The sequence below is a fragment of the Dermacentor variabilis genome, chromosome 2, assembly GCF_050947875.1.
Source record: "Dermacentor variabilis isolate Ectoservices chromosome 2, ASM5094787v1, whole genome shotgun sequence".
NCBI lineage: Eukaryota > Metazoa > Arthropoda > Arachnida > Ixodida > Ixodidae > Dermacentor > Dermacentor variabilis.
The window spans coordinates 178294919-178322051 of NC_134569.1; the positions used below are offsets into that span (position 1 = coordinate 178294919).

Below are 27133 nucleotides of genomic sequence, written 5' to 3' on the forward strand. Positions count from 1 at the left end.
CAATTGAATGTGAATGTAGCCTGCAAATTATTTTTCGAAATATTAAAGGCGTGCTTAGAGCTCGAAGCACGAAAAGAACATAATAAGAAAGCTAGAAAACCATGAAAAACGACAGTACTTATGAGAACTCACAAAAAAAAACAAAATTTATCATCTTTTTGTCAATTAACGAGATCCTTGTAAACTTACCCAGTTCAAAGAATTTGGAAACAAATTAAATAGTGAACTTAAGAAAGCGAAGTCAGAATATTATAAGTCACTGTTTTCAAATTATTAGCAACGACCGCAATATAATATGGCATGACTTTAACCATCTTACCCACAGGACAGCTTCGAATCATACACTACAGCTGCCAACGTGTCTAGGTACTCTTCCCTACAGCCACTACATTAAATGCACACTTCATAGCTAGTGACGAATATGCGCCTTCCACGTTTACCTCACTAACGATACATTGATCTTTAGGAGACATGATGTAGTGAACTCTATTTATTGAGCGCCAGCGACCTACACTGAGGTACAAAGATTAGTAAGAGAGCTTAAGAATCAGAGATCTGTCGGACGGGATAACATTAAAGCTGAAGCAATTAAACATGTCTCGGATATTATTTGCAAGCATTGGGGCACATTATTAATTAAATGCTGAAGTATGGTGTACTTCCAGAGGATTTTGAGACAGCCAGGATATGTCCAGTGATGAAAAAGATTGGAGATACACATGCTAATAATTATAGGCCAGTCTGTGTAATTCCGGTGTTATGTAAACTGTTTGAAACAATTATCGGAGATCGTTTAGCAAGTTTTCTTGAGAATGCTAAAATCTTGTCTGAATCGTATTTCAGTTTCTGTAAAAAAATTTCTACTGAGCACGCACAACTGGACGTGAAGCACACATTAATAAACAACATAGAAGAGAGACTATACACAGTAGGTCTCTTTTTAGACCTTCAGAAAGCGTTTGATCCGTTTAATCTTGACGTACTGCTGTACAAACTCAGTTGCTATGGCATCGGAGGAATTGCACTTGTCCTAATGAAGAATTACCTAACAGACAGGCTAAAGTATGTAGCCTTCAAGAACGATGTGGCGCAAAAATTGGAAATACTCAAATGGGTACCCCAAGGTTAAATATTTGGGCGATTATTACATAACACATACATAAATGATCTAGCTGAATTACCAAGTTTGCAGAGTTTAATTATGTATGCTGATGGTGCTAATATTCTTTTCGTCGCGAAAATCCTTTCGCATATACAGCAGCTAACTAATGAGTATTTAAATGCATTATCAATTTGGCTATGTAAGAACAAAGTGCAATTAAATGTAAATAAAACTAGACATATTATTATAGGGTCAAGAAATAAGCCGTTTAATGAATACATCACAATAATATTTAATTACACTAAAATATAGGAGGTAGAGGCACAGAAATTTTTAGGTGTCCGGTTTCAAGAAGACCTATGTCGGAGTATACATGTTGAAAAGTTAGCGGCAGAACTAACTAAAGCTTTTGGTTGCCTCTTTAAACTTTGGGAGTTGCTGCCATTGTGGTTAAAGAAGGCGCTCTATTACCCGCTATTTAATTTCAGATTATCATACTGCTAGCTCAGTATGGAATACAACAAGCAACCAGAATTTGTCTAAAATTACTGTATTACAGAAACGGATTCTGCAAAATTTTGAGAACTATCATGGGCGACCGTAAGGCTTACGTATTCATCAATTGTTGCTGAAGCATTAAATACCAAACGTAACCTAGCTATATACATATAAACTAATACAGCATATAAAAAAGATCAGTTACTCAGAATGGCATCAATAAAACGTACACCACACTATTGCCTGAGAAGAAACATTATAAGGACATCGAAAATTGCAGCTAATTATGGTAGACAGCGTATAAACTATAAAATGTCCATTTTTTTAAATGAAATAGGGCAAGAAATTAATTTTAATACACACATCAATAAAAACATATTAGAAGGTTAGCATTAGAATATGATACTTTGCAAAATATATGTTTTCTTCTGTTTTTTCATGGAAATTTAACTTCTATTTCATTTTTCTGCATTTTCAATGCTTTAAGTGAATGCGTGAATACATTATATGTAAAACACTGTTTTGAACAATTGCCTGAGTTATTTTGATATATCTATCTATCTAGATATCTATCTATATTATCTAGATATCTTGAGCGAAAATTATTGTTCTCAATATTTTTATGTATTAGCGTGCATTTACGCTGCTTACGTAAATATTGCTTTATATCTTTAAATTTACACTAAAGTGTAGAAATTCCCACATGTGTAAATTTCCGCTTGACACAGTGTTGCCACCAATTTGTCACTGAGAATTATTGCCGCAGTATTTCCCACGCGCCAATAAGATGTGCGTGGTGTCCAAACAGATGCCCGAACGACGCCTCTTCGCTGTATAAAAGAAGCAAACCTCGAAGGCAGCGCTTTTCCTGAGTGCATGCTCCGGAAGCAATTTGGGAGGCGGAAACACGCCACAGAAGTTCTATCGAGAAGTTAACTATATGCAAAATTTGCTGTGTCCTGAATGTATGCATATGTGTTCGACGTGTATGAGAACCCCTTCAATAGGCTTCTTACATCACGTTAGTTATGTAAAAAGTGACTCCCTATCACGGCCCTCCGAAAGTGAATGTCCAGCGAAGCTGTTACAAAGCCACGACTACAACTGCTGAGCACGGTACGCAGCATTTTTTTTTGATGGCTCGGATGCTTGTTTTGACCTTGTTTTTATTAAAACATATGCTACTCTGTGTGTTGTATGGGTGATTTCAATGAATGTATGCGCCGTTCGCTTCACTTCAATGAGCGCTTGTAGCCTCTTTCTTAGGGTGGTATGAGCCATTGTATTTTTTGCTTGCTTTCGGGAGTATGAGCAATTGCTGCTGATAATAATTTCATGATGACGTACACGAAAAATGCCGACCACCAAGAGGCTAACAGCTTCGCTGTAAAATTAGGATCTTACCTCTGATATTCCGATTAGACTGGCTATGTATCCTGCTTCAAGAGTAGTGGGATTCAGGGTCACGAAGAGAAATTGAATGTTCGGATGCGTGGGATCGACGCTTGATGTGCTTAAGAAGGCGACACCTTCGACGCCAAAAGCATGAATAAGTGGCCCTGAAACAAGAAAATCATAAAGGTCCATCATACTTGCGTTTTTCAATGTTCTTGGTAGTATTTCTTGCACTGTGCTGTTTTGTACGGATTGGTTGTACCGTAAGTTTCCCAATTCTCACTCTGTGGGCGAGATAACTGAAAATTTGCAATGTCCCCTTAGCTTTGCACTGTACTAAAAGAAAAGAATTCATATATCATTGATCTTAATAAAAAGCTCACAGCGTAACGCAGCGGTTTCACATTATCAGTTAACTCCTGCCTAATTTGCCACATTCTTTTCTTCAGCCAAGTAAACAGATGTTCGTATTCTATATCAAGTGTACTAATTGCATTGTCCACCATCGACAACTGATATAATAGCTAAAGTTCATTTAAAAAGAAAAATGTACCAAGTTGATCCTGTTTGTCCTTAAATAATAGCCTCGATAGTTCAAATACATTCGCATATGATTTAACGCGACGATTTACGTAATGTCACACTACATTGCATAATTTCGAAGCTTGGACATCGTGATGCCCGAAGTGATGATTAGGCATGTGAATTTGATTTTGATATTTCGAATATTTTTTACTCTCAATAGACACCAATAGCACGTCGGTGCTAGCACAATTTTATTCTTTCCGTGTTCGAGAGCAGCAGCACAGAAAGTAGCATAAAGAAGTCAACCATTCTTTATTTACATTTAGCGTTGTGGTTTGATGTACAGGTTGGGCTTGAGATTGTTTTCTAAAAATATACCCCCAACGTTTCAAAATCTACTACAAAATTTTCTATTACCACGTACGACGTAGATGTAGGTATAAATAGGAAAATTAAGCTGCTAAATTTTATTCTAGTTCGACAAAGAAAATGCTAGCGGGTTACACTTTCCATAACTAGTGCTCTCTTTTTCTATTTCAAGAAAAATCTCCATGGTAACATCAATGTTTGCCCCTCTGCCATGATTCGTTTTTCTCTAAAAACAGATACGTTTAGTAAAATTTATTATGACATATGTGGAAACCACAAGAACACTGGAATATAAACGCAATGAGGCATAAAAATATTACAGCGCTACGAAACCTTCATGCAGTGATACGTCAACCTCTTCCACGCTGTCCTCGTGTAGGTTTAATAAGTATATCACACACGCGCACGTATGATGCATGAATGTCATGAAAGAGAATTCGTGTTCAGCAATAGCCTTTTCCAGGCACGAAAACACAAAGGACACGCCAATCGCAATCGTGCGCTCTCACTTACCTGTTCTAAACAGTGAATATAGTGGTATTGTAGACGGTAAATAATAGTTGATTTCGATGTTCTCTGCAGACGTTGCCGCTATTCCGTTCACGGTGATGTGATCGAATAGATTTTCTCCCACAGGAAGGTCTGCTATTACGTTTATCTGCAATATGTAAACCGCGTGCTTGTGTGAGAGGAAACGCTTAAAAGTGTTGGGAGCATCGCACTAACACTTTGGATCGGGTTGGTATAGTATTCAAGTTTGCGCTGTCCCAATTTCTGTACTCTAAAAATTGGTGTAATTTTTTCTTGAAAGTATGTAATAAATGGCGTAGAGTGAACCTTGGAGCTACACTTATGGAAACATTTAAAGCGCTCAACATTCATGTATGTTATTAACGCTTAATCTATATCTAGAAAAGTTTAACAAACAAAAAATAAATACTTCACTTATGTGTTGGCAATTGATGTATACACCGCTATGAAATATATAGCTGCTATCTTTTGTAAATAGTGTGAAAATTTTCACCTATGCCTTAAACACACTTGTTAACTTTTTCAAATGCACTGTTATCGACGGCGACAGCATGGGTTTACGAAGCAAATTGCTCGGATTCGGTGGACGTCGTCATTGCTTTCGTATTGTAGTGGGCGCTGTTTTACACCCTTACTCATGAACCAACCAGCTCAATTCCGCACACTACTACATGCGTGTTTGAGTGTCCTCGTCGAAAGGGTAGGTGTGCAAATTAGGCCGAGCGACTATCCAACTTGAGGAAACAAAAATGAGGCGTAAGAACCCATATTTTGGGTAGACCACGATAATATTGGTGTGATGCATTGCTCGGGCAAAATGGATCACGGTGGAGGGTCATCCGGTGCGTCTGCCACAAAATGTTCCTCCAAGAGGAAGCTTCTTTAGCTATGTAATATATCAAGAATTTGTGATTATGACATTTTGAAATTCTCGTAACTTTTGTAGCAAATTGAGGTAATCTGTCAAATCATTGATGACATTCATCTGTTCATGTTACTCAAGCAGAGGCAGTTTGCAGAGCTGTGATATTTTTTTCCGCAGTCTTACATTTGTAAGCCTACTGCTTCCATTTCTTAAAGCTTACTCGATTTCGACAATTTTCCCAACAAACGTTTATGTCTTTATAAACATTGTCGCTAAAAACAATGCTGCAACTTAACTTTCATTCACAAAGGCAACAATTTTTATTGAAATCAGTCCAGCTAGCAGCTCATAAGTGCAGTTATGCGATTTGCGTGTACATGACTAGCAAAATTAGAGCTGACCTCGCGCTAAAGCTTTCTCTTAAGTGCGACTTATTGTTCAGCGAGGACTTAGCCAATTTTAAGAAGGAGTTTTCGTTGCGAATGATCCCTTATTTTGCAAACGTCGGCTGCTGCTGCTGATGCTGCTCTTCCATTTCTCGATGCTGCTGCAGTTGTTGTTGCTGTTAGCAATGATTTAATCAATACGACTATACCAATTAGCTTTTTAGTATTATATCCAGAAACTAAGAGAGACACTAATGACACGGAAATCACAAATAACAACGAGCTGACCAAACAATTCACTTATAATGCGATAGTACATACAATACATAAGCCTCACTAGCGTAATTTCGATATCGTTCTTGGATGACAAATCTTGAACATCGCACCACGGTACTCCGTTAAAAATGCTTTTTTGTATTGCCAATAATTTAAATACGATGAACGCTGTTGCATACACTCAATATAAACACAAGACGAACAATACACCGAAAAAATGACAAAACGGGCTGTTCCCATAAACAAAACGATGTATGTACTGCTACTCGTCCTTTCCTAGAACATTCGCGGAATGGCTCCTGCCGCCAGGTGACGTCACTACCTTGTCTACTGTTTCTTCATTTTTATCAACGATGTCTTCATCTGTGCAATGTGGACCAGGTTAAACGTCTGGTCGTTCTGGCCGTTTCTATTTTTTTGTTTATTTTTGAATAAATATACTTTTCTTAAATAATTAGACCTTGAACTCGTTTATCGGAACTGGCTATGTGATTTTGAACTTTTGACATTGCGTCATCTTTTCGCAGTTTATTAGGTGATAGGAATGTTTCGAGGATTATTCACACTTCATTTCTGGTCAAATGTACCACGGCTGCTTCGATTGCCAAGAGGAAGCTGGTAGCATTAGCTAATAAAAAAATTCCTCTCTATATACCACCACCACCTACACGTGCCGGTGGAAGGCTTTGTTCACTAAGCACTACGCATTCAAACAGTGAATAGAACCTAAGCATTCTGAGTGCTGCAAATGTACGCCTTCAAGTGCATAGTTCCTTTATTAATAATGCGAAACAATTTACGCCTTCTTTTTGGCGGTGTTTAGCGCACCTCTTCCGTCGAATTGTCGCCGGGAAAGTGGGACATTGCTGGTCCCACTTTCCCGGCGGCAATGTAAACTGGGCTGATTCCTCCCACTGCGTAACGAAAATTGATATTAGCTCCGCTACAGTGTACAAAGAAGCAGTGTTATCGCATTTAAACTAAGACTATTACCTAACTTTCGCTTCACATTATTTCAACGAGGGCGTTGAATCTGCGCATCTTTTGCAAAGGCTCAAGCGTTCCATTTTTCTGGAAACAAGATGAATCTGCACAATCTACGCATGTCTCAGGACATCTTATGTGACAGGTTATTGTCCTTTGCTCATAGCACCGACGATAGCATTAGGTGATTATCAGCGATGGAAATCAAACCACCCTCTTACCCCAAGAGACTCGAGATGTTCTCGAGGTCCTATGCCTGAAAGCATCAGTAGCTGCGGAGAGGCTATGGCTCCAGCGCAAAGAATTACTTCTTTCTTTGCCCGAACGGTGTGTGTTCCGAGGTAGCGCTTGTACTCCACTCCTACAGCAGTTGCGCCTTCAAAAAGAACCTGCAAAAACCGCACATTTAAGACGCTGGCATGGTATTTCTCACTTCAGAAAGTAAAAGCAATGAATGATACTTTTGGTTTCAGACCACTGAACGATTTGGTTAGCGTGCGTGCCGTCTAAAACATTTTAACCATGAGCATATTATATATTATCTTTGTACGCAGAAAAATGAATTGAAAATGGTCTCTTACCTTTGTCACATGGGAATAAAGTGCGACGTCAAAATTTTTTCTTCTGCGGACGTCGTTTGGAATAAAGGCTTTACTAGAACTCCAGCGCTCTCCGTTCTTTATGTTGTTCTGTACTCGCGAAAAGCCTGTAAACATAGTGCAGAAATTTCAAAGAAGAACTCGGAACAAGTAGGTTAGATAAAGGGGGAGGTACTTTGCCAGGCAGGCAGATAGACGTAAGTGTCCAATGCAGTAACAAAGTAACAGGTTGTTGCCCAGAGCCCGAGTTACCAACAAGTACAAAACAAGAAATGACTAAGTGAGGCTTGAAAAAAACACTTACTAACTCCACGGTTTGGATTCTTATGACTCACTAGTGTACTTTAAGCGAAAATTTTATTGTAGAACATGACCCGTAACCTTTTACATTTGCATTGCTATTCGCCTGTAAAGACAAAATGGTCCAACATCTTTTTCAACAAGATTGACTGTTTTCAAAAAAAAAACTTACAACGTACAAGCAAAATACCAGACCACTAGGTTTCCCCAGCTCTCTGTCATCTGCGTTGAGGTTGTAAATTGAAATATTTTTAACTTAGCAATTTTTCAATTATATACTGTGCTAAACTCGAAACGAGAGCGAGGTTCACAAGCAGATGCCAGTTGGAAGTGATTAACTGTGGTAGAACAACGAATGTCGTCGAAGCCAACGTTTCAAACGGGATAGTTGTCTTTGTCAGGGCATCAAAACGTAAGAACGTTCACATTTATTAACTTTACCTTCGGCGAAAATTCACAACACAAGTGTGGGCCAAGTTCTTTTTTCTGTGTGTCTGCGCAGTATGCAGTGACAGCGCCTGAGCATCTTGGTGGCGTCAGACTCTCCTGCATCTTTACCTTTGCAATACTTAGCACTACCAACGTCTCTAGCTTTCATAAAGTTACGCTTTACCGTACTCAGCGAGCATGCGTAGGAGCACTTCGAGCATACATCTAGGCATGAAGCGTAGAATGCTTCAGCCATTCTGTCGAATATTATTTTGCACGTTCGCACCATCATATTCTGAATGATATGCCGACGAGAAAAAGAGATACTACTGTAAAATGCAACAAAGCGCTTGTTCAAGGATGTCATGAATGCACCAAAGAAAGGCAACGCAAGCGCCGTTGTATAGGGCATTATTACATGTTTAGACGTATTGCTGCCAAAAGATAACGCCAGTTTATTGCACATGACTTGAAAACAAAAGCAAAACTTTGACATTATTGTTTCAAACAGGAACGGTAAATTCAGGATAAAATCAAGAACTGAATGTTCTCTTGTAACCAAAACACGTTGCAGAGTTGCTCTATTTTTGCGTGCTTGATACGAAGCTCGTTTTCTGTTAAGCAGCAAATATGAAAACTGTTTTGGAAGATATTTTGACGTGATTTCCGCTCCCCCTGCTCGCAGCTACGTTGCATTCAAATTGCGGAATGATCATTTCCAAGTCGGGGCTCACGTGTTTATGCTTCCTCATTCGAGAACTTTCTTTAGCTGCATCATTGATACAACCTGTGGATCGAATATGCCAAGGGCCAGCACGAGTGTCGTTTAGTAAGACTTATTTCCAGCACAGGGAACTATGGTGTAACGCCTTTTGAAACGGTTTATTGCCTCAAGCTTTTCTTCTTTTCGGTACATGACCTTGAAACAACTCCATATGCGCACCAGTATTGCATATGTTTTCAGAGAGCGATAAATCGCATTCTTATGCTGCTCTGCATCCTGACGATCACTTTCGTGCTATATGCCCATCTTTTCCAGGAAAGTTGATTTATGACGCATAAATCAACTCTGTTTATATTAGGAAACATAATGATACCTTTCACGCCCTTCCCCGATTTTAAATATATTTCTCCATGTATGCACAATCTTCGTCAATCTGGGTTCAAATCTCCTACAATGATGCGTCCCATAAAAATGAATAGGTAGGAAGCGCTGCTTCTCAGTTCGCGTACATGCGGCTAAGACTTTGGCACATATTTCCTATGATATTTCATCAATCCTAAGTACAAGCACATGCGTCGCTTCACTTCAATTTATCTTACTTGTCTGGTTCGGCCCATTGTAGTCGTCGTTGTTGTAACCAAGTTCCCGGCCAGCCTCTAAAAACAAATTGCTAGCCGTCGTATGCGAACTAGGGAAAGTGACAGGAACTTCCCCGTTTTCCCCATGGTATTCTGTAAAAGTACGATGAGTCAGTTCATGCAGTGCCTCAATGGGATACTTAGTGAACTGAAGCACTTTACCAAATAGGGGCACAAAAATGTTAAATCTGCAATTAGGAGGAGTGCGCTTCTCACGGTTCTCGTCGTTTTTTTTTCTGAGTCATGCTACGTAGAGCAAAGCTTACCTTAAATTAGGACAAAGACGAGCTGAGACTGGCGAGTACTGGCACTCTCTGGCAATTACAAGCCTGACATTGAAGATGAATATTTGTCCCCAGAGCTTTGCAGATACTGCACGATCTTCCATACCCATTACGCTTATCAAGTCCAGATATGAGTGTACGTATCAAAAGATTCAAGTAATATATATACTGGTAATACTGTAAGTAGGGATGCTCCGAGACACCTCGCACAGCAGGCTATAATTCAGTACGTTCAGATGAGTAACACGGAAATATTGCATATCGAATACTTTCACCTACGTATTTTTCAAACCATAATGTTTAACAAAGAACAATCCTCGAACTCTTTTGCATGACCATGCCTTTGTCACCTCCAAAAGACTGCATTATTCCTATAGTAATTCGAGTGATAGAACGACATCGCCGTTTTTTTCGCACTGTCGTAATTCTGTGCTGCAGTTAGTATTCTCCCAGTCCGCAAGCTTTGCTGATCTCATTGAAGTAACTTTTCTCTTTCAGTGAAGTGCCTGGTATACTTCACAAATAATGCGCGTATTCAACAAAACCAACGTGACGTCGTTTCATCGAAGACGTGTTGCTATGGCGCATAAACATTTTGTTCAAAGCAATAAATAGCCAACCACATGGCTCGTATTTATCTCAACCTACACTTAACCAATTCCAATCAACTTGAGTGGCTTCCGCACTCTTCGCGACTGCGCTCCAAGATTCATAACGGTCCCAATTATTGGCAACAAAAGTTGGTTCACCTTTGGAAAGCAAGTTTCCACGCATTACAAAAGAAACCTTCGCGAGCTAATCGCTAAAATAACACGCTTCCATGTGCAAGCGCTCCAAATTATGTCATTCCCTTGACCAGCTGCAATAAGTACTTCTGGCAAACAGGCAGCTGCCGAAGCAAGTGGTTCCCGAAAGGTGCTTGCATGTATTGAGAATTCTTATAAAAAAAGCTCGAAGATTCATATTCAATTATTGCAAGCAATGTCCATGTAAGCCTAAATTTATCAAACTAGCATAATCTGCCGTTATCAGGGACCAAAGCACTCACGAAACTAAGGACAGAGTCCAGATCACGGTTATCAGAAGGCTGTGTTAGCATGCCTTTGTTTACTTTTTTGTGAGAAGAAAGAGGTTTTGATTATGCAAAAAAGAAGTGAGGCGTGCAGACAGGACACAAGAGTAGAGAAGTGGACGACACAATGGACATCACTTAATTCTTGTTTGCATAATGAATCATTACCAACTAGCTCAGCTTTCTGTCGTTCCAAGAGGTTTTGAAACTGCTAACGTGCACTGTAGCGTTAACTCACCGTTGGCAATGCTTTTCGTAGTAGTGTTTCGCTGTTTCAGGCATATAAATAGTTTCATTCATGTCTTGTTCGTTTTGTTAATGACATCCGGCACTTCCAAAGCCTTCGCTTGCAAACGCATTCGCAGATACTTCAAAGATAGATGTATGCACAAATGAATGCTTCGCCTCCTTTTGTTCGAGCCTTATGTTAAACTTTAGCCTGACAAAGCTGGTTAATGCGTAAAAGGTGCTCAAGTCACGTTGAAACTGTGAGTATCTTTGTCGTGTCTACACTGCCGCATTTGCTAAACTGAAAGTTGGCACAAGATAGCGCTCCGAAATGCCAGGGCAAAACCACGTAACGCTGGGCCGACTAAGGTATTCATAGGGCACAATACGCATAAGCGGGATCGATACAGACTATAGCATCATGCGCTAAGCAACACCGCATATCCTTTCCGTGATCAGCTGATCATGGGTTTGTGAAGGTGAGGTTCTGTATAAGCTTGGAGCCAGAAAAAGGTAGGATATATTCTGGCCTCTTGCGTTACAAAACCTCTATCTGAATATGAGGAACGTCGCAATGCGGGAATGCGGATAATTTTGGCCATGTGACGTTCTTTACTGTGCAACACAGTTCACGGTGCAGGGCCGTTCTTGCGCTTCGCCCACATTTCAATGCGGCAGCCGCGGTAACCAATCGCACACATCAGCTCATGCTTAGCAGCGCCACGCCATCGCCTCTAAGCCACCATGACGGATGGGAAGAAGAAAAACAGGGACGAAAGAATGGGCAAATCCTCTGAGTGGAGAACTAGAACGGAATATATTGTTTGCTGCATTGCACTAGAAAACAGGGCTTTATGTGCCAAAACCACTTTCTGATTATGTGGCATGCCGTAGTGGAGGACTCCGGAAATTTGGACCACCTGGGGTTCTTTAACGTGAACCTAAGTACATGGGTGTTTTCGTATTTCGCCCCCATCGAAATGCGGCCGCCGTGGCCGGGATTCGATCTCGCGGCCTCACGCTCAGCAGCCTCACACCATAGCCACTGAGCCACCACGGCGGGATAGAAAACTGGGAATCGGATGTAGAAATAGAACATAGAAAACGAGGCAGAAACATAGCGCAGGCAACTATTGCAACCTCTTATAAGATGCAGCAGGTTAGGGTCTTCGCGAGGGTGTCCTTGTATCACATATATTTGATGTGGAGTTTTTGGAGCTTTCTCACGACGTTCAAATTCCAACTTTAACAGTATGTATTGAATCCGTTAACAGTATCCATTAACGGTATCTATCCCATGTGCATAAGGGCAAGAGATTGCCGATTACACCTGTCGTCTGGTAGGCCGCGATATAACCGTTGTTGCACAAGTTTTGAGTCCGAGAATACAACGGCATCTTGTACAGAGTAGATCATCTCTTTTCGCAAAGTGGTGGTGACTGCCGCGGTTTCTGCACTTCACTAATCTAAGCGCTCGAGCCGACCGCAAACCAAGGTATACAAAATGCCGTTCCGCAGCTATCCTTACGTACGCACGTCGACCCGTCTGTGGTTTGCAAGTGGATATCCTCTGTTGAAATGGCACAGGGCAAAAAGTTCGTTTCGGCCGTTTTAATGGTGCATTTCACTGCTACTTGCGGTACCCTGACGTGGCGCGAAACATATTCAAAAGACCACGGCGGGTCCAGATGACCCCGTTTAGAGAATTCAAACCTTAACGGCAGGGAGGTGTTCAGAGGCATAAAGTCAGGGCCATTAAGCCATGTGAAAGTAATATGGCGTTCTTGATCACAGTGGCCGGAAACAGTTGGGGTGCCAATCGGCGGAGCTGCAGCAACGAAGCTTCAATTGCGACCTTGTTTGAAGTCATCACCGCAGCACCGATCGCAAAACGGAGCCCCTTTCTATGCACTGACTCCAAGCACTCGAAAGGGCTCGTTGATGGTGATATGAACGGCAGCTGGTATAGAATGCGGCTTGTTATGAGTCCAGCATTTTTTCAATGTTGACACGGGCTGATGGCCCCGGTGTGCACCTGCTATTAGTGTTACCACAGTGGCTGTAGATTAGAACCTGAGCAACGAAACGGACATCCGCAAGGACGCCACCATGTTGCCAGCTGTAATATTTGTGAAGCTAAAAATAATCAAAGTACAACGCGAAAACGAGCGTTTACACGCAGCACGTCTGTTTGAACAATGTGCAAAGTTCATTTATATAATTTTAAAAATGTGACCACTAATAATATTTTAGCGCAACATTTACGTTGCGTGAGAGGATGCATTTACAGGCACCTAATGTAGATGGCGCCACCATACAGAGCGAGGTTGAGAATCATGTCAATTGTGGATGTAGTCTTGAAATCGGCGCCTTTGTGGCTACCGATTTCACTTCATGGGCGCTAAGGGGAGTACTTACAGCGAAGTTCTATACCTCTACCCTGCAAGGACATTTTCGTGTCGTAAGCAAAACCCTCCCCATACGTGGGCCGATGCCGGAGCTAGTGCAATGCCGGGCCAACTCGCGGTGGAGGTGCAGTTCGTCATTGAGGGTCCCACATACACAGCTTCGCTGGTCATCGTTCTTCCCAGAGTGGAAGGGCACTGATTTTTTTCTCCTCTACAATTGATTGTATGAACTCATATCCGGCTTTTCTGGACACGTACCAACTAGTGCCCCAAGCAGCCGCGGCACGAAGCAAACGCGATTTCAGTGGAAATAGCGGGTTTTTCGCGAATAATTGAAGGTGCAGTTCGATTATTAAAAAAGGCGTGTCGCAGACATCTTCTAGAAAAAGAATCCACGCGGGACACATTCAGTTATCACGCTACGAAAAGCTAGAATTTCGTTCCCAGAGCAATTAAATATTCAGGAATTGAATTCTATAAGAAGGACGAAAATTTGCACAAAATTTTCGACGCAGAAATGGTGGCTGTGATCAAATCAGAACTGCTATTAATATAGGCAGGTTGCCAACGTAGGTCCCGCGCCTGCTAGGACGCCCCTCGCGGCGGCGAGCGCGCAACTGGCAGGATACGACCGGCCCGCTTGCGATCGGAAAGCCTGTCTGTGCACTCTTTCGCGCGTACCTGTTGCCTTTTCTGAGCAATGTTGAAGTGCAACCCGAGCTGTTGCGTAGTGACCTGCAACGGCACGTACACCAACTCACTAGGACCAAATTTTACAAGATTCCGAGCCCACCGTATGAAGTAGAACGGCGTCAATGCTGGCTCGCGCTTGTCCGACGGCAGACTGTTTTATGTTCCGGCGTTATGCCAAATGCGTTAACGCTGAATTCGTTGCTTTTACAGTAACGATAGCAGGAACGGGACACCTGTAGTGCGTACCAGCATATGCAGCAAACAAAGCAATTTGTTTCCACACTCTACCGAAGTAAAGATGTGGAACTCTTTCCCAGTCGTCTCCCATTCAAACAGCGCCAGGGCTTGCTGAGAGCTACGAGAAGGGGTTGCAGCTGGCATACACTTCTGCGCCCAGCATATTGTCACGTGGTGGTGACGATGAATACAGTAGCAATACTGTGAACAACAAAACTTACTTTTATTGGGCGAACCTGTGCCCACAAAACAGGCTAAACTTATAGCACAACGATAGCGGCGAACACGGTTGGCGATCGTCGAAAGACTGTTCAATGGGTCAAGCGCGTCGGCTTTTATACATGAATCGTCGAATGTTCCAGACTAATCGTTGGGACCCGCGTGCCTTCCACAAAGTTCTACACCATTCGCGTCAGGCGATGGCATCAGATAACATAAGGTTCGGCGAAAACAGAGAGCGTATAGAAGAATCGATAACTTTCCAGACACTTCGGATGCATGCAGGAACGTCTCGCGCTGTGCGGTAACATTTGTTAGGCGTCGAAACGTGGTCGCTCGATAAAGATAAGTACACGTGTCATTACCCCCCTCTTTAAAAGCATCGACCCGATGCTGCAAACAAAGGAAGGGAATAAAGAAAAGCACTCGTAGCAAAGCAAACAACAAAATAAGGAAGTTCGTTAGCGTCCGTAAAAGGGTTTAAGGCGCACCACGTGGACCACTTCAGATCATGCGCGGCGCCGCTGTGAATGCGAAATGCCGTCTGGCACGACCTCATAGTCAAGTGCGCCACTACGTCGGATGACCTTGTAGGGTCCGAAATAGCGTCGCAGTAGTTTCTCACTCAGTCGTCGTCGGCGTATCGGGGTCCCTACCCAAACACGGTCGCCGGGCTGGTACTCGACGAAGCGTCGTCGGAGGTTGTAGCGTCGGCTGTCAGTCCTCTGTTGGTTCTTGATCCGCAGGCGGGCGAGCTGTCGGGCTTCTTCGGCGCGCTGGAGATATGTAGCGACGTCAAGATTCTCCTCGTCAGTGACGTGTGGCAGCATGGCGTCTAGCGTCGTCGTCGGGTTCCTGCCGTATACTAGCTTGAACGGCGTGATCTGTGTTGTTTCTTGCACCGCCGTGTTGTAAGCGAATGTTACGTACGGCAGGACGGCATACCAGGTCTCGTGTTCGACGTCGACTTACATTGCTAGCATGTCGGCGAGGGTCTTATTCAGCCGCTCCGTAAGACCATTCGTCTGCGGGTGGTAGGCCGTTGTCCTCCTGTGGCTTGTATGGCTGTACTGCAGAATGGCTTGGGTGAGCTCTGCTGTAAACGCTGTTCCTCTGTCGGTGATGAGGACTTCTGGGGCACCATGTCGCAGAAGAATGTTCTCGACAACGAAATTTGCCACTTCGGCTGCGTTGCCTTTCGGTAGAGCTTTAGTTTCAGCGAAGCGGGTAAGATAGTCCGTCGCCACCACGATCCATTTATGTCCGGACGTTGATGTCGGAAACGGTCCCAGCAAGTCCACCCCGATCTGCTAAAAAGGTCGGTAAGGAGCCTTGATCGGCTGTAGTAATACCGCTGGCCTTGTCGGTGGTGTCTTGCGTCGCTGAGTCTCGACATGTCTTGACGTAAAGGGCGACATCGGCGGTTAGGCGTGGCCAGTAATACCTTTCTTGCATCCTCGACACGGTCCTGGAGAAACCGAGGTGTCCAGCGGTCGGATCGTCATGTAGGGCGTGCACTACTTCTGGACGGAGCGCCGACGGCACAACAAGAAGGTAGTTGGCGCGGACTGGTGAGAAGTTCTTCACGAGTAGGTTGTTCTGAGGCGTGAACGAAGACAATCTGCGCTTAAATACCGTAGGGACAACGTTGGTGTGCCCTTCCAAATAATCGACGAGGCCTTTTAGTTTCGGGTCTGCTCGTTGCTGTTGAGCGAAGTTTTCCGCGCTCATTACTCCAAGAAAGGCGTCATCATCCTCGTCATCTTACGGCGGCGGGTCAATGGGGGCGCGTGATAGGCAATCGGCATCTGAATGTTTTCGTCTGGACTTCTAGGTTACAGTGATGTCGTATTCTTGTAGTCTGAGGCTCTACCCCGCCAGCCGTCCTGAAGGGTCTTTTAAGTTAGCTAGCCAACACAACGCGTGATGGTCGCTGACCACTTTGAATGGCCTTCCATATAGGTAAGGGCGCAATTTTGTTGTAGCCCAAAGGATGGTGAGGCATTACTTTTCGGTTGTAGAATAATTGCCTTCCGCTTTTGACAACGAGCGGCTAGCGTAAGCTATCACGTGTTCATGTCCATCTTTTCTCTGGACTAGGATGGCACCGAGGCCTAGGCTACTGGCGTCAGTGTGGATTTCGGTATCGGCGTGCTCGTCGAAGTGCGCAAGTACGGGCGGCGACTGCATGCGTCGTTTGAGTTCTTGAAATACGTCGGCCTGTGGCGTTTCCCACTTGAACTCGGCGTCACATTTAGTTAGTTGTGTCAGCGGCTCAGCGATGCGTGAAAAGTCCTTGACAAATCGCCTGTAGTAGGCCCACATGCCGAAAAATCTACGCACTGCCTTCTTGTCGATGGGCTGCCGGAACTTTGCTACGGCAGCTGTCTTCTGCGGCTCGGGGCGGACTCCAGACTTGCCGATGGCGTGGACCAGGAACAGAAGCTCATCGTAAGCGAAGCGGCACTTTTCTGGCTTCAGAGTGAGCCCTGATGACTTGATGGACTCTAGTACTGTCGCAAGCCGCCTAAGGTAATCATCGAATTTCTGGCGAAGGCGACGACGTCAGCCAAGTAAACAAGTCAGGTCTACCACTTCTATCCTGCTAACACCGTATCCATGACGCGCTGGAAGGTTGCAGGCGCCGAGCACAGTCCGAATGGCATGACCTTGAACTCGTAGAGGCCGTCTGGGGTGACGAAGGCGGTCTTTTCGCGATCTCTCTCGTCGAGTTCTATTTGCCAGTAGCCAGACTTGAGATCCATCGACGAGAAGTATTTTGCGTTGCAGAGCCGATATAGTGCCTTGTATATCCGTGGTAGCGCATATACATCCTTCTTTGTGATGTTGTTCAGTCGACGATAATCGACGCAGAAACGTAAGGTTCCATCCTTTTTCTTCACCAGGACAACAGGAGATGCCCACGGGCTTTTCGACGGCTGGATGATGTCGTCGCGCAGCATTTCGTCGACTTGTTCTCTTATAGCTTCACGTACCTGCGGAGAAACTCGGTAAGGGCTCCGTCGGAGTGTTCGAGCGCACTCCTCGGTGATTATGTGATGCTTGGCGACTGGTGTTTGTCGAATCCTCGATGACGCCGAAAAGCAGCCTTTGTATGGTCGGCGTAGACTTCTGAGCTGCTGCCTCTTAAGCACGGGGAGACTTGGATTAATGTCGTAGTCTGGTTCGGGAACCATGGTCGTCGGGGTAGATGCGGCGGAATCCGAGAGGACAAACGCATTACTCGTTTCCAGAATTTCCTCGATGTACGCGATCGTCGTGCCCTTGTTGACGTGCTTGAACTCCTGGCTGAAGTTTGTCAGCAACACTTCAGTTTTCCCTCCATGCAGTCGAGCGATCCCTCTTGCGACGCAAATTTCACGGCCTAGCAGTAGACGTTGGTGACTCTCGATTACGCCTTCTACGTCGGCAGGTGTTTTGGTGCCGACGGAAATGGCAATGCTGGAGCGAGGCGGGTTGCTGACTTGACTTTCGAGCCCGCTTAAGGCAGGGTGACTACGAAAGCTCTCCGGCGGTATCGCTCGATCTTCCGACAGCGTTATCGACTTCGAGTTCAGGTCGATGATTGCGCCGTGTTGTTTCAGGAAGGCCATGCCGAGAATGACATCTCGCGAACACTGTGCGAGGATAACGAAAGTGGCAGGGTAAGTCCGGTCATGAACGGTAATTTTTGCCGTGCCGATTGTAGTCGGCGTGATTAGGTGTCCTCCAGCGGTCCGAATTTGAGGGCCTTCCCATGCAGTTTTAACTTTCCCCAAATGGGCGGCGATGTGCCCACTCATTGCGGAGTAATCGGGCACTGTGTCCACTAAGGCGGTAACTGCGTTGCCGTCGAGAAGCACGTCGAGGTCGGTGGTTCTTTGTCTGGCATTGCAGTTAGGTCTTGGCGTTGGATCACGGCTGCGTCGTGTTGAACTGAATCTGGAACGTCGCGTCGTCAAGTCGTCTTTTGTCGGTGTAGTCTGGGCTTCCTGATTTCGTCGGGACGGCGGCGTGTCGTTATGTCGTCGAGATAGTCTCTTCATCGTTTTCGTCGGCGGTGGAGGATCTTCGTCAGTTCGACGAACACCAACCACACCTCCATTGGTTGCTGCTTTTAGTTTTCCGGATATGGGATCGCTGACCGTCCCCGGGCTGAGCCAGTGTATGGTCGGCGCTGTATGGACAGGTAGCGGCCTGGTGATGGCGAACGCGACCGTTGTCGAGAGCTCCACTGAGTGGCGGCGAAGTTGGCGGCGATATCGCGAGGTCGTTCGTCAATCTAGGGTCGCGGCGCGTTTACGGCGAACCCTCGGAGTCCCATCTCCCGGTAAGGGCAGCGACGGTGGATGTGCCCGGCTTCTCCGCATTGATAGCAAAGCGGACGGTGGTCGGGGGCGCGCCAACCATCCGTCTTCCTTATAATGCTACGTGGGGCGACAGTTTGGCGTGCTGGCGGCGGGGGTGGTGGTGGACGACGGAACTGTGTGGTCACTGGGCCCTGCCGTGGGCGCGGAGGAGGAACGTGACGGCGGGTCACAGCGGCGTATGTCATCGCTTGCGGTTCAGGCTGCGGCGATTCAGGGGCTACTCCAAGTTGTTGTTGGAGCTCCTCACGTATGGCGTCGGCAATCGAGCCCATTTGAGGCTGTGATGACGGGAACAGCTTCTGTAGCTCATCCCGCACGACCGCTCTGATAGTCTACGAAAAGACAGAAGAAAATTTCTTCCTTCACAGAACGCATAAGTAGGCGGACTTTCTTCTCCTCGGGCATATCCGGGCCGGCGTGGCGGAACAGACGGCTCATTTCTTCCGTAAAGATGGCAACGTTGTCGTTGGGTAGCTGCACTCGGGCGTCCAGCATAGCTTCGGCCCTTTCCTTTCGCACGACACTTGTAAAGGTACGCAGGAAGGCGCTACGGAACAGCTTCCATCTTGTCAAAGTCGACTCCCTGTTCTGAGACCACATTCTGTCGGCGTCTTCTAAGGCGGAGTATACAAGCCGCAGCTTGTCGTCGGAGTCCCAGTTGTTGAAAGTTCCGATTCGTTCGTAGGTCTCCAGCCAGGATTCCGGGTCTTCATTCACTGCTCCATGGAAGGTTGGTGGGTCCCGAGGTTGTTGTAGGATAACGGGGGACGCTGCGGTAGCCATTGGAGTTGTCTTGACCACAATCTTCTTGGTCGTCTCAGGTAGAAGCCCGTGCTCTTGGGGGCAGTCCTTGCAGTCTGCGGCTAGCACGCTGGTCCTGGGCGATGTTGGTTTTGTCCTTGGGCTTCGGGCTTGGATCGCGGCTTTGCGGGGACGTTCGGTACATGAACGCACTAGCACCTCCACCAGATGTGACGTGGTGGTGACGTTGAAGAATACAGTAACAATACTGTGAACGACAAAACTAACATTTATTGGCCCAACCTGTGCCCACAAAACAGGCTACACTTATAGCACAACGATAGCGGCGAACACGGTCGGCGATCGTCGAAAACCTGATCAACGGGTCAAGCGGGTCGGCTTTTATAAATCAATCGCCAAATGTTCCAGACTAATCGTTGGGACCCGCGTGCCTTCCACAAAGTTCTACACCATTCGCGTCAGGCGATGAAATCAGATAACATAAGGTGCGGCGACAACAGACAGGGAATTGAAGCATCGATAACTTTCCAGAAACTTCGGATGCATGCAGGCGCGTCCCACGCTGTGCGGTAACATTCGTTAGGCGACGAAACGTGGTCGCTCGATAAAGATAAGTACACGTGTCAATATCAACTAGAGGGCAGTCGAGATCACCAAAATATTTGACGACGTTGTTTATTGGAACCTTCTTTTCAGGCACTGAAATATCGCAACAAGATAAAAAGTGTCGGACTTCCAGTTACTTGGGCGAAAATATTTTCCCAGTGTAGCCTAACAAAACTGGTAAGTGCCTCACTTTTTTGTGTTTGGGGAGAGCAACATTCGAATACCTCGGATAGGTCTTAAAAGATGTTGGAACGCCCCACGATCTTGGTTGAGATGTTTTAGAGTAGCATTTGCCGTCCTGTATGCACAGGCCAACTACCGCGGTGTGCTTGCTCTTCCCTACGATATCAGCACGGAAATCGCAGCTCCCCGCTAAGATTTGTCTGCTATCGCCGATGTGCAAGAATCAATGTCAGCAATAATTTCATGCGTCCACAACGTATATAACGACGTAACTTACGCTGAGCTACACGCATCTCGCTGATGCGGTGATTTAAATTTCGTTTGCGGAATACACCTAGCAGTTACTTCCGATCCGTGTGAGTTCAGCACTTCCCTCACGTCGTACACGTGCCCCGCTTCAAATTGACGAATTCCTTTCTCCAAATTCTCTCCACGAAAAAAGCTGGCAAGATCTTTTGATTCCCGAAACCCGACTAAAGTTAATATCGGCACGCTGTTTCGCGCGATCGCTGCCGTTTAACAGCGCGTCAAACACGCAGCGCAAGCTGCTGGCTTCGCGAGTAATCCTACCACATTTGAGCAACTATTCGTCAGATGGCGCTAGGGGTCCGAAAGACAGGGCGCCGCCTAGCACTTGCAACGTGCCCATAGCCGCTGCAGCGTATGCACTGCGGAGACTCGGCTTTCGATGGCTGCCGTTCTCGACTGTCTGCACATCGCGTAACACTGTTCTTGAAAACGATTTGTGAAACGCAATCGTGAAAATTCACGTGAAATCTATAAAAACCCGCGCGTATCACTGCGTAAGCGTTGAACGCCCTGGCCGAGTGATTTATTCGCTCGCACCCATCGTTCCGAGTCATGTTCGCAGCGGTTCAGTACTATGATCCGAGACATTATTATATTTAACGCCACATAGGACTGAGTTTTGACAGACTCCCACCGGATAGCCAAAATACAAAGCTAAAGATTTGGTTTCGATTGTGTTTTTTTAGCAGGACAGCTCCTAAAATATTATGTTTTCGATTTTTACTTCCTAAAACGTAGCAATGACTTGCTCATGATGTGATCGTTTTATTATCAGATTTTATTGCTTGGTCAACATGACAAGCTTGCGCATGTCTTTGTGTTCCGTTAAACAAAGAGAAAGAAAAACTATCGCGCGTGGGACATACTCAGGAATTCTGGGTATTGCACTTTCACCATTCTGTGGAACGTCACCGCGGTGCACATGAGTGAGGAACGCGCGAAATTTAAGAAATTTTTTTTTCCATATATCGGCCGAGTTTCAACAAGTTTAAACTGACTGCGCCGAGAGGGTAGTCCCTTCTAGTAACATAAACATTTATGACACTTAATCGGATTATTGGCGGTGCGTTAAAGCTGCGTTTCGGTCAGGGATGGGCGGATATTTCACGCGACAACAGCAAATGGTTTTGCACCCACTCGGCAGAGGGCGCATTTACTTCAAGTGCCAAATTTAAACCGTAAAGCAATTTATAACAGCTGGAGTTTGAACAATAATTGCAGAGCGAGTGTGATTCAGCCTGTTCACATGCGCATGTTTTTGTGAGACAGCAGGGAGGGAGAGGGAGTGTATATGAGAATGTGCCTCTTAAGCGTGCGGGCATGCGGTCTTGCATTTGCGTGTGAGCGCGTGTGTGCGTCTCCCTATCTGAGTCTGCGTGCTCACGAGTGCGTGTATACCTGTGCGAGCATATGTGCGTTTGCTTGTGCCTGCGTGCATTCTTGAGCGTGTGTACATGCCTTGACGCATGTAAACGTGAATGCGGGCTAACATACTTCGTATCTCTCTCTCTCTGTGTGTGTGTGTGTGTGTGTGTGTGTGTGTGTGTGTGTGTGTGTGTGTGTGTGTGTGTGTGTGTGTGTGTGTGTGTGTGTGAGAGAGAGAGAGATAGCAAGGGAACATTTCCCCGCTTACACCTACTCTCAGGGCTGCATGGGATATAAAGTTTATTTAAAGTCACATTTAAATGCACGAGACAGCAACGTATGACACTCATGTTATACTATTATCTCTTTCTGAAAGGGAAATACACGGAAAAAGAAGCGCGTGAGCCGTCAAAATCACTGCCCCAGATTCCGTCACCATCGGCACGGCTCCGTAAGCACCTACCAAGAGACTTTCGTTCTCTTCCGATAGCGGAAGCGCATTGGCTTGGTGCCAGCGACGCGCTACATCTTCATATCATTGCGTATATATATATATATATATATATACAGTGACGTCACAGTAAGGGCCGACTTTACTGAGTCTGAGAGACATGGCGAAGGACCTTCAGCCCAATCCACTATGACGATGCCACTAACCGCACGATGAAGGGCACACACATGATGATGATAATACACAGATGATGAAGTGCAGAATAAATGCCCAGACTACCTTCCCCCGCATGAGAGCGGCCATCCTGGCCGCAGCCTAAAGGTACGGAGAACGCCACGTGAAGGGCTTCATACGAGAAACGTGGACCACTTCGGTAGAACGGCAACGGCGGTCAGTTGAGGGAACAACGGAGGTCACACGATAATTAACGGGAGAAGTCATTTCCACGACGGTATATGGCCAATAAAGCGGGACTGAAACTTCTCACACAACCCAGGAGTGTGAAATGGTGTCCAGAGCAGAACTTCGTCGCCGGGCTGGTAGAAAACTATGCGATCACATGCGTCATAATGATCCTTGCGGTCCCGTTGTCCGGCCTCGGTGTTGAAGCGGGCACGCTGGCGACAATGTCCAAAGCAGGAAACGTATCCTTCGCAGGAAGATGGAGATGGACTGACAGGGGCAGAGCATGAAGAAACGCCGAGGAAAGAACTGGGCGAACGGCCATAAACAAGGTAGAATGGCGAGGAACCGGTTGTGCGTTGAACGGCGGTGTTATACGCGATGGTGACGAATGGCAACGCGGCGTGCCAATTTCTGTGATCTGATGGAATATAGGCGGCTATCATGTCAGAAAGCGCACGATGAAACCGCTCAGTCAGGCCGTTGGTCTGAGGATGGTAACCTGAAGTAGTCTAGTGAGTTGTGCCAGAAGCTCTGAGTACTTCGCCTACCAGTTCTGAAAGAAATGTCTTTCCGCGGTCACTCAGAAGGACACGAGGGGCGCTGTGACGCAGGAATATGACTTAAAGAATGAAGGTAGCAACTTTGAAAGCAGACGTAGAACTGACACAAGCTGTTTCGGCATAGCACGTGAGGTGGTCGACGGCTGCAACTATCCATCGACTACCGGTGGGAGTCATGGGAAAGGGCCCATAGAGATCAATGCCAACAACCTCGAACGGTTCCGCAGGACATGAGACCGGTAGTAGCTGCCCGGCAGGAGCTGATGTTGGCCGCTTTCGACGCTGACAAATGGCGCAGGAAGAGACGCATTTCGCCACACTGGTATACAAGCGAGGCCAGTTGAAGCGACTCCTTATGCGGTCGTAAGTTTTCTGGTTGTCACGGTGGCTAGCAGTCAAATCATCATTAGAGGCCTGAAGGACACGAGCACGAAAACAGCGATGCAGTACGGGCACCCAGCGTTGACCATCAAGATGACGGATATGGCGGTACAGCATGGAGTTTTATAGCTTGAATTGTGTAAGCTATAGGCGGGCGCGAAGCTCCATGAAGGCGGTATATAATACGTCGACAGTACGAATCGGCGAGTTGTTCAGATGAAAATGATTCCTGGTTCTCTGAAGTGAGATGGTCAAGAGTGGCGACGGACAAAATGGCTGTTGAAGAGACGCCAGTAATTGCGTCCATGGAGGTGATTGAGGAGTCATTGATGAGTGCGGCTGTAGGAAGCTGGCAGCGAAAAAGTGCGTCTGCGTCTTGGTGCTTCTTAACAGACTTCTAGGTGATTTCAAAGTCATATTCTTGCAGACAAAGAATCCAGCGACGAAGGTGTCCTGACAAGTTCTTGAGTGTGGAGAGCCAACATAAGGCGTGATGGTCCATAACGATGCTAAAATGGCGGCCGTGGAGATAAGCCGATACTTGGGGACGGACCAAACGACGGCTAGGCATTCCTGCTCGGTGATATGGTAGAGTTTTTCTCGGCAGGTGTTAGTACGCGGCTTGCATATGCAACGACTCTCTGAGGCAATGAGGTGTCTCGCTAGAGGAGAACAGCACCAATTGCATGACCCCTAGCGTTCGTATGCAGAATTGTGGGTGCAGTCTCATCAAAACGATACCGGACTGGTTCAGATGTGAGGGCACCCTTCAGTTGGTCAAAGGCAGATTCACATTCCGGTGACCACACAAAGGGAGCACCAGAACGAAGTAGGTTATGTAAAGGAGCAGCTATAGAGGCGAAGTCGCGTATAAATAGACGAAAATAAGAAGCCATGCCTAGGAAACTGGGTAGTTCTTTTGTCTTTTGTGGTCGAGGAAAACAAAGCACTGCCGAGATTTTGTCAGGATCAGGTCGAACACCATCCTTGCTTATAATGTGACATAACACCTTGATCGTCTTGCTTGCGAAACGGCACTTTTTGGTGTTGAGCTGAAGACCAGCGTTAGCGAGGCACGTCAGAATCTCGTCTAGACGTTGCTGGTGCTGCGACAATGTCGATAAAAAAATAACGATATCGTCCAGATAGCACAAGCATGTTTTCCACTTCAGGCCGCGCAGAACAGTGTCAATCATGCGCTCAACAGTTGCGGGAGCATTGCAGAGGCCGAAGGGCGTAACGTCGAACTTGTAAAGGCCATCTCGGGTTGCAAACGCTGTCTTTTCTTTGTCGTCTTCGTGCATCGGAATTTGTCAATACCCTGAACGCAGATCAAGGCTGGAGAAGTACTCGGCACCTTGCAAAGAATCGAGGGCATCGTCAATGCGAGGCATAGGGTATACATCCTTGCGCGTAATCTTGTTGAGCGCTCCGTAATCGACACAAGATCGCACGGAGCCATCTTTCTTTTTGACCAAAATGATGGGAGACAACCAAGGGCTAGGAGACGGGCGGATTATCGCACGTTGCAGCATGTCGGCGACGTTTTCCTCAATAATCTTGCGCTCGGCTAGATACACCCGATACGGCCGGCAACATGCGATGCATCTCTCGTCGGTCTGAATACGATGCGTTGAGAAGGAAGTCTGATCCAATTTCGAAGAATGGGCGTAGAACGAAGTTACATTCCTCTTCAACAAACTGAGTAACTGTTGCGTCTGTGAAGGAGCTAAGTCGGGGCTGATCACGGCTGCAAGAGCGGAGATAGAGAGAGAATGTCCAGCATAAGTGATTTAAGGAGGAGCCGCCTTCAGTGGAGGGACACAAAGAGGCTCGGAATCAACAAAGCAAGCCAAAGTGGCACCTTTAGGAAAGAAAATTTTCTCGGGTGTTGCGTTCCTTGCGGCGAGAAGCGCAGACCCATTGCCAAATCTAACTAGGCCTGATACAATGGCTATCCCTTTTCTGAAACAACGCGGAGAAGGTAACACTAACGCATCTCCATAGTTGATGACGTCAGAGGTGATGGTCAGAATTTGCTGAGAGCCTGGAAGTTGCTCGGTATCTTCTGCAACGAGCAGACGAAGTGGCTGGTACTTTTCATTGCCAAGCGAATATTCGGTATCAGTCATGTGTACGACACCTTGCCCACAACATACAGCAGCAGAAGCAGTCGCAAGGGAATCCCATCCTTAAATAATCTGGCGCGAGCATGACGACAGCACAACAAACTGTATATGGTGGATAATGTCGTCGATGATTACACGCACAGTAAAAAACTCGAAAGGGCGGATAGAGTCCTGTTGAGCTGCAACCAGCAGTGGTCCATCGTAAGGCGTTGTAAGCCTCAGGAAACTTACAACGCCTTACGATGAACCACTGCTGGTTGCAGCTCAAGGGTACTCTATCCGCCCTTACGCATTTTGTACTGTGCGTGTAATAATCGACGACATTATCCACCACATACAATTTGTTGCACTGTAAACGCCCTGGTGTCTCAGGCAAGTCAGCAGATCCTCATTCGAGTATCATTTTGACACTCAGTTATGTACCTGCTTTAAATTAATGGTGTAGCACGTGTGCAGATATTTCTGTGCCGCACATGCCCTTGCTTTCTATAAGGTTAGCTTACCCTTGTCCCTCCAAATACAAAAGTAATGCTCCCTTTCTAATGAAGTGGCTTTTGATTGAGGCTTGAATCATTACCAAAAATCGCTTCAATATCAGAGTACAAAGCGCAGGGATTCACTTGCCGTAGATGAGCTCTTTTAGATGCCGGTGGGAGCGACACTGGGGTGTTCACCGTGCTGTTATTGAGATGGCGCACAATCCGGAAACCAGCCACGTTCCATATATAGGTCAGTAAGATTTGCCGTGCTGGTTTCACCAACGATGGTTGAGTCGTCCGCAGACTGCACAATAAATTGGCACTTGCTGCCATGCATGTTTGGCCAAACAAGCTCGCGTTTCAAACCCAAT

The 27133-nt window shown here is 45.9% G+C and overlaps 1 protein-coding gene across 1 annotated transcript in view; it reads right to left on the reverse strand.

Moving 5' to 3' along the window:
* Nucleotides 1-27133, reverse strand: part of LOC142570571 (glucose dehydrogenase [FAD, quinone]-like) — a 143765-nt gene that overhangs the window by 55258 nt on the left and 61374 nt on the right. Inside the window, exons 5-8 of the mRNA XM_075678943.1 lie at nucleotides 7513-7637; nucleotides 7153-7320; nucleotides 4403-4547; nucleotides 3005-3159 (exon numbers count right to left, since the gene is read on the reverse strand). Of these exons, the coding sequence (XP_075535058.1) occupies nucleotides 3005-3159; nucleotides 4403-4547; nucleotides 7153-7320; nucleotides 7513-7637 (593 nt within the window). The remainder of the gene's footprint in view (nucleotides 1-3004; nucleotides 3160-4402; nucleotides 4548-7152; nucleotides 7321-7512; nucleotides 7638-27133) is intronic.